The 15,300-nt window shown below is 37.3% G+C and overlaps 1 protein-coding gene across 1 annotated transcript in view; it reads left to right on the top strand.

The window, feature by feature from the left end:
* Positions 1-1,790: 1,790 nt before the first annotated feature.
* dnmt3bb.1 (DNA (cytosine-5-)-methyltransferase 3 beta, duplicate b.1) overlaps positions 1,791-15,300 on the top strand; it is a 50,840-nt gene continuing 37,330 nt past the window's right edge. Inside the window, exons 1-2 of the mRNA XM_066670555.1 lie at positions 1,791-2,008; positions 9,626-9,730. Of these exons, the coding sequence (XP_066526652.1) occupies positions 9,671-9,730 (60 nt within the window). The 5' untranslated portion in view covers positions 1,791-2,008; positions 9,626-9,670. The remainder of the gene's footprint in view (positions 2,009-9,625; positions 9,731-15,300) is intronic.

The raw sequence follows: 15,300 nt of genomic DNA, 5'->3' as shown, positions 1-15,300 counted from the left end.
TCATGCAGGCTCACTGTTGGTTTTAAGCAAAATGACTGTATTTGCTTGTAGAAAATGCAAGCTTGAGTTCATTCATCACCACTGTAAAGAAAAATAAATATGAAAATTTCTACATTGAGCCATTTCAAATAAAAACACATAATGACTTTGTTTTCATCTTAGTGTAAAGTGAAATATGCAGATTTTGAAACAGCAGTTCTCTTCTAATCTCCCTTCTAAAGTTTTCTCCATTACCCAGAGTTCCAAAAATTATTCTATTAGCACAGTGTGTGTAAACAGATCACATTTTTCAATCAAACGCCTTCTCATTATATCGGGTGAATTTTGGGTTGGGTAGTTAGCATTTTGTATACAACTTAATGTTTGATCAGCTCAGGCCCAGTGGTTTCCCCTCATGTATTTCCATCAAAAAGCAGAGAAGCAGAACGTTAGACTGTATAATTTATATGATTGAATTGTATATTTTGTAAAGTCATATATATAACGGTAATACATATAACGGTAATACTGTATAACTCTGTATATAAAAATGCGCTGTCCCAAAATGAAGGTGGTATATATGACTTGTGTTTGGTGCGTCAAATTTCTGTTCGACGTCTTTCAGTACAAGGTCAAAGAATTAATTAATGTGGGAGATCACTGACTGGTGATGTCACACTCTGAAAACTGGTGGGGAAAAAACACAGGCTCAGTAGTCCATTTCAGTTGTGAGTTACGCGCTGAGTTTGGGTTAAAAGTGAGAGGTGGAAAGCTGAAAGCAGACAAAATACTCAGAAGACCATTCACTCTACTTTATGCTCACATGTAAGAGAGGCTTTATGTCTAAATATGTGTGTTTTGAGGCTTAAATGTTTGCAGGAAAATAATTTGCTCTGGTGTGCCTGTTATCTGACCAGCTATGTTTCTAAACAGTGTAGAGCCTGCCTTACTTAGCTTATTTTCTAACTTTTCTGTTCCTCCAGCACCAGTGTCTAAAATTTGTTCTGAAAACCCTTCACTTGACCCATGCTCAGATATGAGACTCACATAGCCCAACAGTGCTCCCATCACCCCCACCCTCCTACAGTAATACCGTATACCATGATAATTTTTTGAGGCAGTATGAAAATGTGGATGCCACCCATCCCTAATACTGTGTATTTTTTTTTGTTGTTGTTTTTGTTTTATAACAATGCTATTCAGTGTGTTACATGATAATACATGGTAATAGTGGTAAATGTGTTATGGTCATTAAAAAAGGTTTTATAACAGTCTGGTAATAGGATACATGTCACTAAAGGTATGTATGATAAACTGGCCCATCTTTACACACACACACACACACATATATATATGTGTGTGTGTGTGTGTGTGTGTGTGTGTGTAAAGATAGGCCAGTGTAATATACACTCTTAGAAAAAAAACCTTTTAGTAACATACATGACTTTCAATAAAAATATTTACAAAGTAAATACTTTCATGTAAATGTAACTTTAAACGTACAACAATGTTTTTAGGGTACATATGTATAAAGGTGCATTTTCTTCTCCAGAAACAGAGGTCAATAGTTATAAGCTTTAACCCCTTCGTCACACAAATTGTCAAGAGGAACTGTTTTCGACAAACTCTGTGTTACTTAGCATACACTTTCAGAAAAACTGTCACTGTGGTGGAACACACAAGGGTACATGCAGTACTTTTAGTTAGACAACTTCCTCTCCACAGTTTGTGTGATGAAGGGGTTAAACCTGAGAAGGTAAATGTGGTGTTGATTCAAAGAGGGCGCGATTCGAGACCCGGGAAAAGTCACGCCTGACTAGCGAGGCGCCGGAACGCGCGGACTGGGCTCGAGAGCGACGAGTTCATTTCCATATCCCCCCACTGGGGCTTTATAGGCGCGTGAGACGGAGAGAAACGGCCAGGAACTCAGAGCGACACCTCGACCACCTTCGGACTAACGACAGAGAACTCGTCGTCCGTCTCACTTATCGTTGTGTTGTTTTTTTCCTCTCCAACTTTGTACAAACAGGTAAGTTTGGCTCCAATACCTCCTCCTCCTGTTCTAACTTACTGCAGCACTTCTGGAGGCATGCGCTCTACCTGTTCTTCTATTCTTCGCGACTTTTCATCGTGCAAAAAAGAAAAAAAATGTAACACTTCGGAAAAGCTGCTGTCGTCACAGATTTTAAGTCTTGATCGAACTTTTACTAGGATTGCACAATGCACGCGCCAGCCTCGATTGCGATTATGTAAGTGACATGCGTGGAAATGAGCGAGAGTGATTTTCCACCCCATCTTTCATTAAAGGTAAGCTTGTGTTCTTCGTAGCAAAGTGCAATGGACGTTCATTCCAGTTATAAGCCACATCGACTTTATCCACATATATAGCTAAGTCTTAACAGTGTGCCAGAATAGTGAACCATATTCAGAACTGCATTGTGTGCATGGCAAGTTGTGGTTTATGGAGGTTTGCCGTGAATAATGGCAACGTGTAGTGACTTCTGAGAGTTTGCCCTCGGCTGTGAATGCGCGGTAGCTCCGCGCGAGCGTGCAAACACGAGCACAACAAACTACCCATGGAACACGAGCGCGTGTCTGTGTTTCTTAATGAGGCGCAAGGCTGCGCGTGCTGTAGCCTGCCGTTATTTTTTAGTGCTAAGAAATATGAAGTGTTACTTGGAGTTTTCTCGAACCTATAGCAGTGGCGGGTCGCATATCGTAACTACAGGCAGGTGGTCTGACTGCGATAAAGAATTAAAACAAAGGGTGTAATGAATGTTGATACTGTTTCAGTGAAACAGTAATCTTATATTTTTATCTCTCTCTCTCTCTCTCTCTCTCTCTCTCTCTCTCTCTCTCCATTTATCTATCTATATATCTCTATCTATCTATATGTATATCTAACTGTTTATGGAACTATTTTAGCCCCCGTTTCAACCATAGAACCACCACCAGTTTAATAGTTGTGTGCCGCTCGCGCGCTGCGCACACTTGAAAAGGTTTTGAATCATGAATCGTTTTATTGAACCGATTCGCCCGTTAACAGTTCGTTCAAAGTGAAACTTTCTCCTTGTCAAACATATGCTGACCTACTTACATAATATACTATGAAATAGTGTTAAGAATAATAATGTCAGATGTTTATTTGGATTTGTTGACTTATGTGTTGCCTATTTTCAATCACATTTTTTCTCTCCATGTTTCACTGAAATTAAACCAGAATTTTGTTATAAATCTATTCTTCATATATCCCAAATTATTGTATTTTTATTATTAAGAGAAAAACGCAACAATAAAGTATAGTAAATTAACAAGTACATACAAGACTGTTGGGTTTATTTAAAATGTTTAATGGAACATACAGCTATAAAAGGCAATGGTTGAAACACAGCCATGTTTATTTTCAACAAATGTCCACACAATTCTGAAAAGTATGAGGGCATTTACAAGAGAATGAGGTTTAACTCTGCTTCTGATTCACTTAGCATTCACAATTTGAATTAGGCAGATCTAAAGAACCAGTTGGATCAAAGTGAATCAAACACTGGCTGTCTTGGGGCTTGGGATCTTGGGGCCTCGCGCAGGAATGCTGTTTCGTTACATCAGAATTTGTGTGGAGCTCTGAGCCGACCCTTTAGCTTGAGCAGCTTGCCCACATATCGCTCCTCTGGTGTCTACTGCCTCTCGACTATTTACTTTTACTTGTGGTTGGATAGAGGATTTCTACACTTGAGTTATTAGAAACAGTTTCAGCCATAGGCCTCATCCCATATTTGAAAATTGAACCCTTTACACTCTTTTAAACACAGTGACAGGGAGAAAAAGTGGTGATGTGGTGAACTGCAAGAAAAAATAAAGATGTTGATGTCATCTCATCTGCAGGACAAATGTTTGCTCATATATTTATAGGACACTCCCAACTTTTTTTTCTACATCATACATATAAACCAAAATGTAATCAAACTCCTCTATGATCACCCAGAGTGATCTGGGTTCGTTTTGTTTATTTTGCCAGACACAGGTTTGTGAAATAAATGTGATTTATATTGTGAAATACGCCATTGTAAATTATAGGGGTTGACACCACAAATAATATGTGACTCACACACAGCTCATAGACTTTAAATTGAGCCATCATGGGATTCATAGTTTAACTGTTAAAGGGGAATTCCACAATTTTTTTCTAAATCTATAAACATTTTAACAGTCATTCATTGGGTTTTAATGTGAAATGGATCATTAAAGACTCTGAATTGTCTAAATGGTTATGGTAATAATTTAAGGTCTGAATATTAGTTTTAATTCCTCTAAACTCTACTTTACAGCAATCCTTTGCACATAATGATCATCAGTGTGTTGCCCAATGTTGGTGAAAAGTCATTTTGAAGTATAGTTTTGGCCTTAAACACCTTGTTTTTTTGGCTGGTTAAAAAGAGTAAAAAAAATCACTACATGCGCATTTGTTCATTTTTAGTTCCTGTCACACTTTATGTCTCAACTGTTGAAACTGAGTTGAATTTTGAACAGTTGGTGGGATAGCCTTAAACTAACAAAAAACTTATCAAGTGTCATACAGTGTAAAACTCCAGCTGGTGAACCATGCAATCACATAGTGTTTTATAGTAGAGTGCAATAATAGAGCTACAGGAAATACTATGAAGACCATAATGAAAATTTCTTATGATAATATATAATGGGGATTGGGACCTTACATCTTTTTTTACTGTGGGTTCTTGGCCAGGTGCAGAGGTCACTTCTTTAGAAATATTACTCAGGGGCTTTTATGTGCTGTCTTCCTGTTTACTCTGTCTCTTTGCTCATATTCAGATGTAATGAAGCATTACAGCATTACTGTGTGATTTAACAAGATCTTTTTTTTTTTTTTTTTAGTAAAAAATAAATATAATTCATTAACACCAACAAGCAGGCTGAGGAGTTAATAATTATTTATAGAAGCTTTACTGACCAAAGATGTTAAAACTGCAGAAACACAGTAAAAATCACTGTGTATTTACAGTATATTACATTAGAATTTTATTCAAAAAGTTACTGTTTAACTTTTTTTGCTTTGAAATCTGTAAACTGGTATTTCCATTTTTATTAACAGTACACTCTCTAATCTACAATACGTTCTTAGTTCTTATAAAAAGTGCACACATGTCCCTTACTGTGTTATTAATCCGTAGGATAACAGTAAAATTACTGAAATTGTGTAATGTGCAAATGTGACACTACTTAAAATGATGTAAATAATGGCACTACTTTACTTGTAGCTATTAGACAGAATGAGCAAGTTATAGTAAATGGTGAAGTTCTACGGTGTGCTGGGGCCATTTCCACCCACTGGGCAAAGTTTAATATATAAATGTTTACCTGAATCCTCAGCAGCCTGCCATGCTCAGTTCTGTGAAATGAAACTTAAACCTCTTTGAATACAGGTTTTCAGTTTTCCTTGAAAAGCCCTGATTTCATAGACACCCTTTGTGGCTGTAAATGTCTCTCTCTCTCTCTCTCTCTCTCTCTCTCTCTCTCTGTCTCTCTCTCTCTTACTCTTTCTCTCACTTTCTTTAACATAACCTTTTTTCTTATACCCCCACACACACCTACGCATGATTAGATGCATACACACACACACACACACACACACACACTGCATTGACAAAAAGCCCCCTCCCTAGGTTTAGTCCCTAATCTCTGTCACTCAGGCTTTCACCTTTGATGTGGCCTCTCTTTGTGTTCTCACATTCACTTTCATTCACTCATTCACTCATTCACCTTTCTCAGATTCAGATTCTTCCTTCTTCCCTGGGCTCGGTCTGTGTGTGTGTGGGTATGTGTGTTTGTATGTGTGCACGTATACTCAAGTACACAGGCCTTTTAACAATTACAAAAGATCATTGTGTACTTCATGCTTTTTTAGGTAAGGATAAAAATATGAGAATATTTTATATATGACTGGGTCCAATTCATATTAAAAACAAAAACAAACAAACAATAAAATAACCTAGTACACATTGTGATGTTCTGACATACACCAAAGTCTTCTGATAATATGTTTCTCCTAATCCAAAAGAGGCTCCTTAGTGCCACAGGTGTCAGTGAAGAAAAAATAAAATGTTTGAAAAGAAGAGGTGGTTTCTCAAAAGAAGCATGTGCTAAACTTCACTCCCTACACATTGTGTAATTTGGTGACATCTGGAAAGTTGGTAGATATACAAATCTCTTAAATAAATAATGATTATCACTGTTTATGTGGAGGTGAAATGTCTTTGTACACACTCCAATGTCTTTAATTGAATAGGAATATCTGGTAATGTTGACTTATAAATATAATATGTTATAGTTTGAAGTCTCATACACAGTCATGCATGCTCTCGGCCCACCCAGACACAGCTGGTTTTGCCTAGACCTATGCTGCTCCTTTCAGGTGTGTTCTGCAGCTGTGACATTCCTTCATCTTGAAGAAGGCCCAGTAGTACGCTGGCAAAATTTTCAACACCTTAGCTGCTTGAACAGGTAGATATTTCTTGTTATTGCTTAAAATAACATGCCCTATTTTAGAGATGCATGAATACTGGTATAGGGTATTTTCCCGATACAGTGTTGATTTACTCATAATCACAAACGAGGCTCTGATACCAACATCCGATACCTTGTGCCTAGTGCACGTTGCTGCACTAATGAGCAGACATCTTAAAATATCAGCGATCTGGAATTATTTCACAGTCAGTAATGGCAGCCCAAACAAAGTGGACTGCCGGGAGAACCCAAGAGCAGTGAGTATGCCGCACTGTTTTGACTGTCCTTGAACAAGCTGGATTTTTCTTCACTCAAAGTGTATTTTCCCGTTTGTGAGAGCACTGTTCATTTGCCTCGTTGCCTGACGTGGTTTTTCCTTAAACAAAATTATTTTCTTTGCTCGCAAATTTTTAATTGAATCCAACGTCGTAGATCAGGCTGCTGCTCTTAACACTAGAATGGCCAGGATTCTATAACTACTAGAACGAGCACCATGGTAATTTTGACCGTCTGATATTTAAGATATATATATATATATATATATATATATATATATATATCAATAATAATAAGTTCTATTAATTGTTATTTATTTATTGCTAATATTTAATGTGCAGAACAATTGCAATATATGGATATATGATGTTTTACATCATATAGAGATTTGCTGTGAAATAAAAATTATAACAATAAAAATAATTTAAAACTTACTTGCAAATATAAAGAACAATAACACTTAAATGTTTTGCATAATTCCTAAATGGTTGAGTAGGGTATTGCTTGTGCATTCTTTGTTTTCATGTGATTCACATAAAGTCATTCATTCTCTTTTATAGCTAATTCAACAGCGCAAAGTTTTTCCAGGATGCTTTCTTTCTGAGGTAAACTGTAGCTGGTTTGTCAAGGTAAAGACTAACGTGTTGGAAGAGCAATAAAAAACAGCTGGCTTGGGGAGAGAGAGATCGTTCATAATGTAAACGGTCAAAATGACCTGGTCTTTCCAGGTTTATGTGCTCAGAACACTTTTGTGATTTGTAATATTAATTTCAAAACAATGTTAGACTAAAATATGCTCCAATATAATTAAAGTCACAGCTTTGGACATGGGGGTTTAATATGTGAAAGTTATTATACCCAAAGTTTCAAACAGGTCAAAATTACTGTCTCTTCCTTTTTACTGTTAAATAAGCACTGCCTATAAACAAACACTCCCAAGTGCAGAACTTTCCAGCTGTTATCTTATAACGGAAACTATCTTATCAAAGATGCACAACACTGTGCAAATGCATATCAAGAGCTTGTTGCTCATTCATTCATTCATTGCCCGTAACCGCTTACCAATATTCAGAGTCACGTTTGGTCTAGAGCCTACCCGGAATCACTGGACGCAAGGCGGGAACACACCCTGGAGAGGATGCCACTCCTTGCTTGTTGCTCATATATATAGATAGATTACATAGATTTTTTTGTTGATCCCATAGGGAAAATCAAGTTATTGGTGGTGTAAAGTGGGAAAATGCTAAAAAAGGATTGGACAGTTCCAGAAATGAATAATAAAGTTTTTAATTAAACAAAATTTTTTTAATTAATAACTACACTATTATGTTCCTGATTGCTTAATTTTAAGTAAGTATTTTATTGGTATCTGCAAGTACAAAAATACACATAGTTGTACACGTTTGGAAAAAAATGGTATTTATGCATCCCTACCCTATTTTGTCCGACGTCTTGTCTCAGTATATGTTATGCGTTTTATAGACTGGTTTGAATGTATGATCTTGTCATTTTGTAGTTTAAAACGTAGTGTTTAGTTGTTAAGATTTGGTTTAATTTGATCATTGTTTGAAAAACGTATTTATTTTATATATTTGTATATTATTTGGCACTGAATCACACACTTGTAGCTAATATTTTATAATGAATAGGCACAAAAACATTGAATTGCTTTTTGATAAAAGCCAGCTTTACAAGAGAAGAAATAAACCTTCTTTACTTCTAATGTTTAAGTTGGATATCCCTAATTCATTTTCTCCTGTATTTTGCAGTCTGAGACATAGTTTTACACATCTGTTTCTTGCATATTGCCAAAGGCATCATTAGCCATCCCTCCATATCATTAACGAGATGTTTTGTATTGATAAGGCAGAGTGATTGTTAGTCTGGGCGATGGCTCACTTGCTGACTCCAGTCAGTCACTCTGTCAATTGTTATTCATGTCTGAAGTTGGTAGATGTCCCAGGCAAGGCCTGTCTGCCAAACAGAGTACATGAATAATGTACATTTTAAGTAGGTATCTTTATGTGAGTAGTGTTTGTTTAGTTAAAATAACATGGTCTCCAGGTAGAGGTCACACATTGGTTGATCTAGGGCTGGCTTTGCCTAGGCAAATCATTACCATTAACATTCCTGGAGTAGAAACATGTCTTCTCAGGTCAGTGGGTTCAGTGACCTCCACATACCTGTTAAGCCCAAGGGATCACTGAATTATGGCTCAGGTGCTGTCCCAGCGCTTACTGATGAACTTTCTGCAAGTTCTGTGGACAAAGAAGCAGGTTGTGTATTGAAATGTCTGGTTTCTCTTTGTGTGATTTTCCCCTCTTTTTGGCTTTGAAAGACTTTGCACCCTTGGGAGTTTTGTTAACCAGCAAGTGTAGAAAATACCCGCAGGGACTAGATATTTTCAAGACATGGACACTAAAAGATGCTTTTAAAAATCCCCCAAAGTTGGTTTTCTGTTTTCAGCAGGACTATCATTAACACTTCAGTTCAGATTCAAAACTTTCAATTGATTCAACAACTGTATTTGTAAGATGAGATATTTTATCATGCTTTTGATTCGTATTCCTAGATGCAAAACACTCATTAGATTGGTCTGTAACTCTCTCTCACACACTCACTCACTTGCATTTATGAAAATGTTCAGATACATCATGCATGTACTGAATGTAAAATGTGTTTAATTGTAAATATATATTTACACAGCAATCATAATTTAATTATATATCAGAGTAATAGCTTTAAGCCTATTCCTTATATGTGCAAAAGTGTGTGGGCCTTGTTGACCCTAATAGTTTAATTCTGCATTATTATTTGAAATTTTAACGGATATATGTTTATTTTTTAACAGATTTGAAAACCAGAAAAACGGTAGGAAATCCAACTGAAAAACGTGATGCCATCCAACAAGTACTCATCCGCTATCATGGCGGAAAGTGACAAGATGACAGCCACAGTAAGAGAACTGCACTTTACACATGAATGTCAGTCTAAACATCAGCCTTAATTTAAACTACTATTTGATGCAGCGAAACAAAAACACCCAACAGCTTTATGCAGGGTGACAGCGGACTCCACTCCAGTTTCACCCGCATGTCTCTGCAGTGTTCAGAATTCAAGGTTCAGTAAGAGGCTAATGGTGCAGTGGAATTCAGCCAATAACAGACTGTGTGTATGTGTGTGTGACTGTGTGTGAGAGAAAACAAAGAGACAGAGAAGGAGAGAACTCAACACGTAAAAGTTGTATAACCGTTAGCTGTATTTTATGTTTTAATTTTGTACTGCAGATCAAGCAGTCATCTCGTCAATACAGACTGCTAGCAACAAATAAAGAAGGGAAACCGCTTCCTCTTTTCCTGCTGCCTCCAGCCTGCAGAGAGAGGGAGTAGCACCTGGCTCAGTGAGGCTTGGCAGTCTGTATGTCAGCTGCCACGAAAGAGTGGGAGATGGACAGAGAGAGAGAGAGAGAGAGAGAGAGAGAGAGAGAGAGAGAGAGAGAGAGAGAGAGAGAGAGAGAGAGAGAGAGAGAGAGAGAGAGAGAGAGAGAATTGTGTGTATCGGCTTCCGCTGTCTGAGTCCAAGAGAAAATGAGTGAGGGTACTGTGTGTGTGATTTAGCTTTGTGGCTCAGATGGTTCTCTTGAGTGCTGTTCTTCACTGACCTCTCTTTCATTTTCACACAGAATTTCATGAACAGTGTATACCTTGTTCATGAATACATATTTTAATAAAAACACATTACTATTCATTAATTAATTAATTACTATTAATTAATTAATTAATTAATTTGTTTGTGGCAGATTCAAATGATTATCTTGAACCTGTCAGTTTAATGTAGACATTTGTATCACTAATAAATTATAGAGATTTCCAACCCCAGGCACATGTATATGTCCCATATAAGAATTACAAGTGCCCAGTCATAGAGGGAGTGGAGCTATTAGCATGGAATTGGCAATGACTAATGTTTAAAATTGGGATAAACATATGTTTAAACAATTGTTTTCACATAAACAAACCACAGCAAATCTTGTGACAGGCACAACACTCCATGTAACAAGTGTCAAAAATTTAGCATTTTGTTTAGGCTGTCAAATTGGAATTGGCTCTGAGCGTGCTGGAAATAAGCATTGTACATAGTCCTTTATTTTGGTTCAGCAGTTCCTCGTTTGTATTTTAGCAACAGAAATGAAAATTAGGAATTCTCAGAGAAGTGTAATTTAGCACTACTTTTACTGGTCAGAGTGAGCTGTGACAGTAAAAACGCACAAGATATCACACAGCCAGAGTAACAACTCTATTGGTCGGGGACCAGAATCCGCTTTTCACAGTTCACTGAATTTGAACTTCATGCAAAACTTTAAAGACGAAATTTATTTACCTGCAAACTGTGTACACGAAATTTGCCTGTCGATGTGAATCTCACTGAAAATCTTGGGATTTTACATGTGAAAATGAAATTCATGGGGAAAAAAACCCAGTGTAATAGAGACTTTTTGAATTTACTAAATTTTTCTAAGGTTTGCATGCCATTATATAATCTACATCAATATTTAAAATATGAGAATGCTACACAAATTATATCTCGGGATACAGATGATTTAATTTTGTGCAACCTTTTGATGTAAACTAAATATATAAATAAATAAAAGAAAAGCAAATTTATACAGTATTTTTTTCAGTGTATATTTCATGTCCGAAATATTTGTAGCTTTCATGTAGAATTATATTATTTAGTCATTATTTTGAGAAAACATACAGTTGGAACAGCAAGCATTATATTATTTTAATAATATTTTTTGTTTGTTGTTAAAAGGGATTAATGTATGGTCTGTCCACATTAATTAATTTCAGCCAAGAACGGTGGGGTCTAAATAAACTTCTACATTTCAACTATGTTCCTATAGTGACAGGGGCAACATGATGGCGCAACAGGTAGTGTTGCTGTCACACAGCTCGTGGGTCCTGGGGTTGTAGATTCAAGTCTTGGTGACTGTGAGGAGTTTGGTGCATTCTCCCTGTGTTCGCGTGGGTTTCCTCCGGGATCTCTGGTTTCCACCCACAGTACAAAACCACACATTGGTAGGTGGATTGGCGACTCAAAGTGTCCGTATGTGTGAGTGTGTGTCTTCCTGAGAAGGACTGGCGCCCCCTCTAGGGTTTGTTTTCACCTTGCACCCAGTGATACCAGGTAGGCTCCGCACTGGGATAAGACAATGAATTAATGGAATATAGTGACATTTTTTTAAAAAATTTGGAAAAAACAGAATCCTGTTCTATGAGACACTTTGGGAAGACTGTTCGTTTACAGATGAGCAGGCTGTCTGCTCTTATCTTCTTGGTACCAGCAAGAGAAGAGGAATGCACCACAATTTCTCATTCATAGTACTGTTCAGCTGTCCACAGTAATCTAGCCTGCCTCTCTCTGTTCGGATTGATATAGTTTAACACTGGCATGGATTCAGTCAGCATGTGTACTTCCAAGTGTTACTGAGTGTCACTAATGGCGTCAGGCTCTTTCACACTCATGGCTTTCAACAGAAGTTGACAGGTGGCCTCTGTGTGGCTTCGTTCTTGCCACTTCTTCATAATGTAGATTTTGTTCTGCATCTTCCTGCTGTGTCTTTTGAAGGGCTGTTCAGTCCTTTGGCGTGTTCAGGCATTGATGAACAGCCTCTACATGGAATTCAGTTCACTGTAGCTTTGAGGGTATGATAACTGCATGTAGACAACAGATAAACTTGCATGGGATTACTGAATCCATGCCTGAAATGCATGAAAACTCTGATAGAACACAGGTTGAGCATGACGAAGATCTGCAACAGGCAGTGTTACTCCACATGGTGCTTTCAGCATTTCTCTTGCAATAATTGCACAATGCAGACAAGACCAGTATCATGCATTGAGCTTGTTATCCTAATATAAACCACAAAGGTTTTGGAGGGTGAAATTGTTTATCACTAGGCACCATATCTAGCGAATTCCTAACCCTTTAACACCTTCTATCAAACTTCAAAAATACTACATTTTCCTCAAGATTTCTTATTAAATAATACAGATATTCTAAGAGGGAAATAATGTTGAATTTGGAGGCAGTTGTAGCTGTCTATAGCTATAGGCAAATGTTCTAAAGTAATAGGGGATTTAGGAACAGGAAATGAAAATCACAGGTGTGAATTGTGTGAGGCGGGGGTTTATGCACTGCACATATATTGAGCAGTTTTCCCACTCTTATGTGTAGTGGTCAGAAGGGCATGCTCCTGTTGCTTCTTGTTTGTGGCTCTTGTGTGCTGTACAAATGACCCCTGTGTGATTTACTTCTGAGGAGCTCCCTGTCCCTGCAGAATCCCTGTGTGTGTGTGTGTGTGTGTGTGTGTGTGTGTGTGTGTGCATTTGAAAGACACTGCAGCAGACCAGCAAACATGCAAGGAATGCTTGGAGCTCTAAGGAAGTGTCATTAGGACCCCAGTCTCTCTCTCTCTCTCTCTCTCTCTCTCTCTCTCTCTCTCACACACACACTCATGCACTCTCTCTTTCTCTCTCTCTCTCTCTCTCTCTCTCTCTCTCTCACACACACTCATGCACTCTCTCTTTCTCTCTCTCTCTCTCTCTCTCTCTCTCTCTCTCACACACACACACACACACACTCTCTCTCTGTCTCTCTCTCTCTCGCTCTCTCTTTCTCTCTCACTCTCTCTCTCACACACACACACACACACTCTCTCTCTCTCTCTCTCTCTCTCTCTCTCTCTCTCTCTCTCTCTCTCTTGTTCTCTTGTTCACTTTTTCCTGTCATTCCTCTCTAAATTTCTCTCTTGCTCTCTCCCAGTTTCTCGGAGGGGCCATTCGTGTCCCTTAGGAAAAATAAATGAAGGAAATGAGAACCCCTAAACAATTTAACGCCATCTCCGCCTTTTCTCCTCCCACAGAACTCATACAGTTGGATGACTATTGGAATGAGTGCACCCTTAATCATTAGCCATGACACATATACATTACGTTTTTTTTGTTGTATAGTTTACTTATCTGCTCGGTCCTTTCTAGACTCCATGTCCGGTGAAGTGACCCTCAGTTTACTAACTCCTGGAATCTCACTAGTGTCCACTTAGTGTCTGAGTGTTTAGGTTTGCATGGTTTTGCAATGGTGGAACTATTCATTGGGATTACATTCTAAAGACTATCTGTGGGAAGTTGATGTGACAGAATCATGTGTTCTAAAAACCTGAGTAATTAAAATTATTAATAATGAAAACACTTGTGAATTCATTTTTCACTTTTAGTGTGATTCGAATAATATTAATATCAGGAGAGTTTAGTTTATTATTAAAAGGTAAAACAGATATTAAATTTGGCTAATATTTCAAATATATATATTCTTGTTTATCCATTGTACCATAGAAGTGCAGAGCGTTAGATAATGTTCTTCCTGCTGCTTTTTATATATTTTATACATTTCACTGCTATGGCCCAAAATTCCCATTGCCATTATATAATATAATTTCACTCCATTCCTCAGTACTGCTCTGACTCCCTTAAGATAAGATGACACTTCCTTTCACTAATTGTCTTGATTAATTTTTGTAAATTGAATCAACTACAACAAGTAGCTTAATAAATGCAGAGCAATATCAGTAAATATTCAACTCCTTATTTGAAGCAGTGCACTGTAAGATGTGATTAAAATGGTCACAAAGCTAATTTTATGAACAATTAAATTTACAAAGAAACCACTAAGAATGTCAGAAAAAAATAGAATGCCAACACAATTCAAATCACCCAAAAATTGCATGGATGGATTTGCACCTTGATTTTTAATCTGCTTGACACTCAGAGGCAGAGGAGGCACAAACTAATCACAGTTTACACAACCTCATCATGGCTTTCCATAATGTCAGGTAATTTTTTAGGTTTTTAAAAGGTTTACCTTAGGTACCTTTTCTCATCATTCAGACACATATAGTCATCTTTTTCAAATACATTTTGAATGTGTCTTCTTTAATCTTACAAGAGTATGATTTCATGGTAATCTTTTGTAATTAACTTTTGATCTTAAATAGTTCTGATATATGTTTTACATAACTATGTAGTTCTTTACAGTGTTAAGCTTTTAGATTGTATTTTATGTTATTGCATGTGAGCATCTGTTAATTTGTTGTAAATAAAGGGAAATTAAACATATCTAATGAAAATACAGAATCATTTTAGTAGTACTGAAACACCTTTGGGGCGGCAAGGTGGGGCAGGCAGGAAGTTTGGTGTGTTCTCCCCATGTCCGTGTGAGTTTCAGAACATCAGTGGAGAATTTGCATGGAAAATTATGGACTCTTTTGACTGCTATCTTTGAAATTTAGGCTTATAAACCTTATGATCTGTCTGACTCAGAGTACACAGCAGTCATATGCGTGTTTGTGTGTATGTATGTGTGTTATATACTAGACTGACTTAAGTGGCTTCAGATTTCGGGAGTAGTATAGCTGGTTGCATTTTGTGTGTGTGTGTGTGTGTGTGTGGTTACAGGGTTAACGGG

This window comes from Hoplias malabaricus, chromosome 5 (genome assembly GCF_029633855.1).
Source record: "Hoplias malabaricus isolate fHopMal1 chromosome 5, fHopMal1.hap1, whole genome shotgun sequence".
Classification (NCBI taxonomy): domain Eukaryota; kingdom Metazoa; phylum Chordata; class Actinopteri; order Characiformes; family Erythrinidae; genus Hoplias; species Hoplias malabaricus.
The sequence above is the reverse complement of the archived record's forward strand: the minus strand, read 5'-3'. Positions and strand labels throughout refer to the sequence as shown.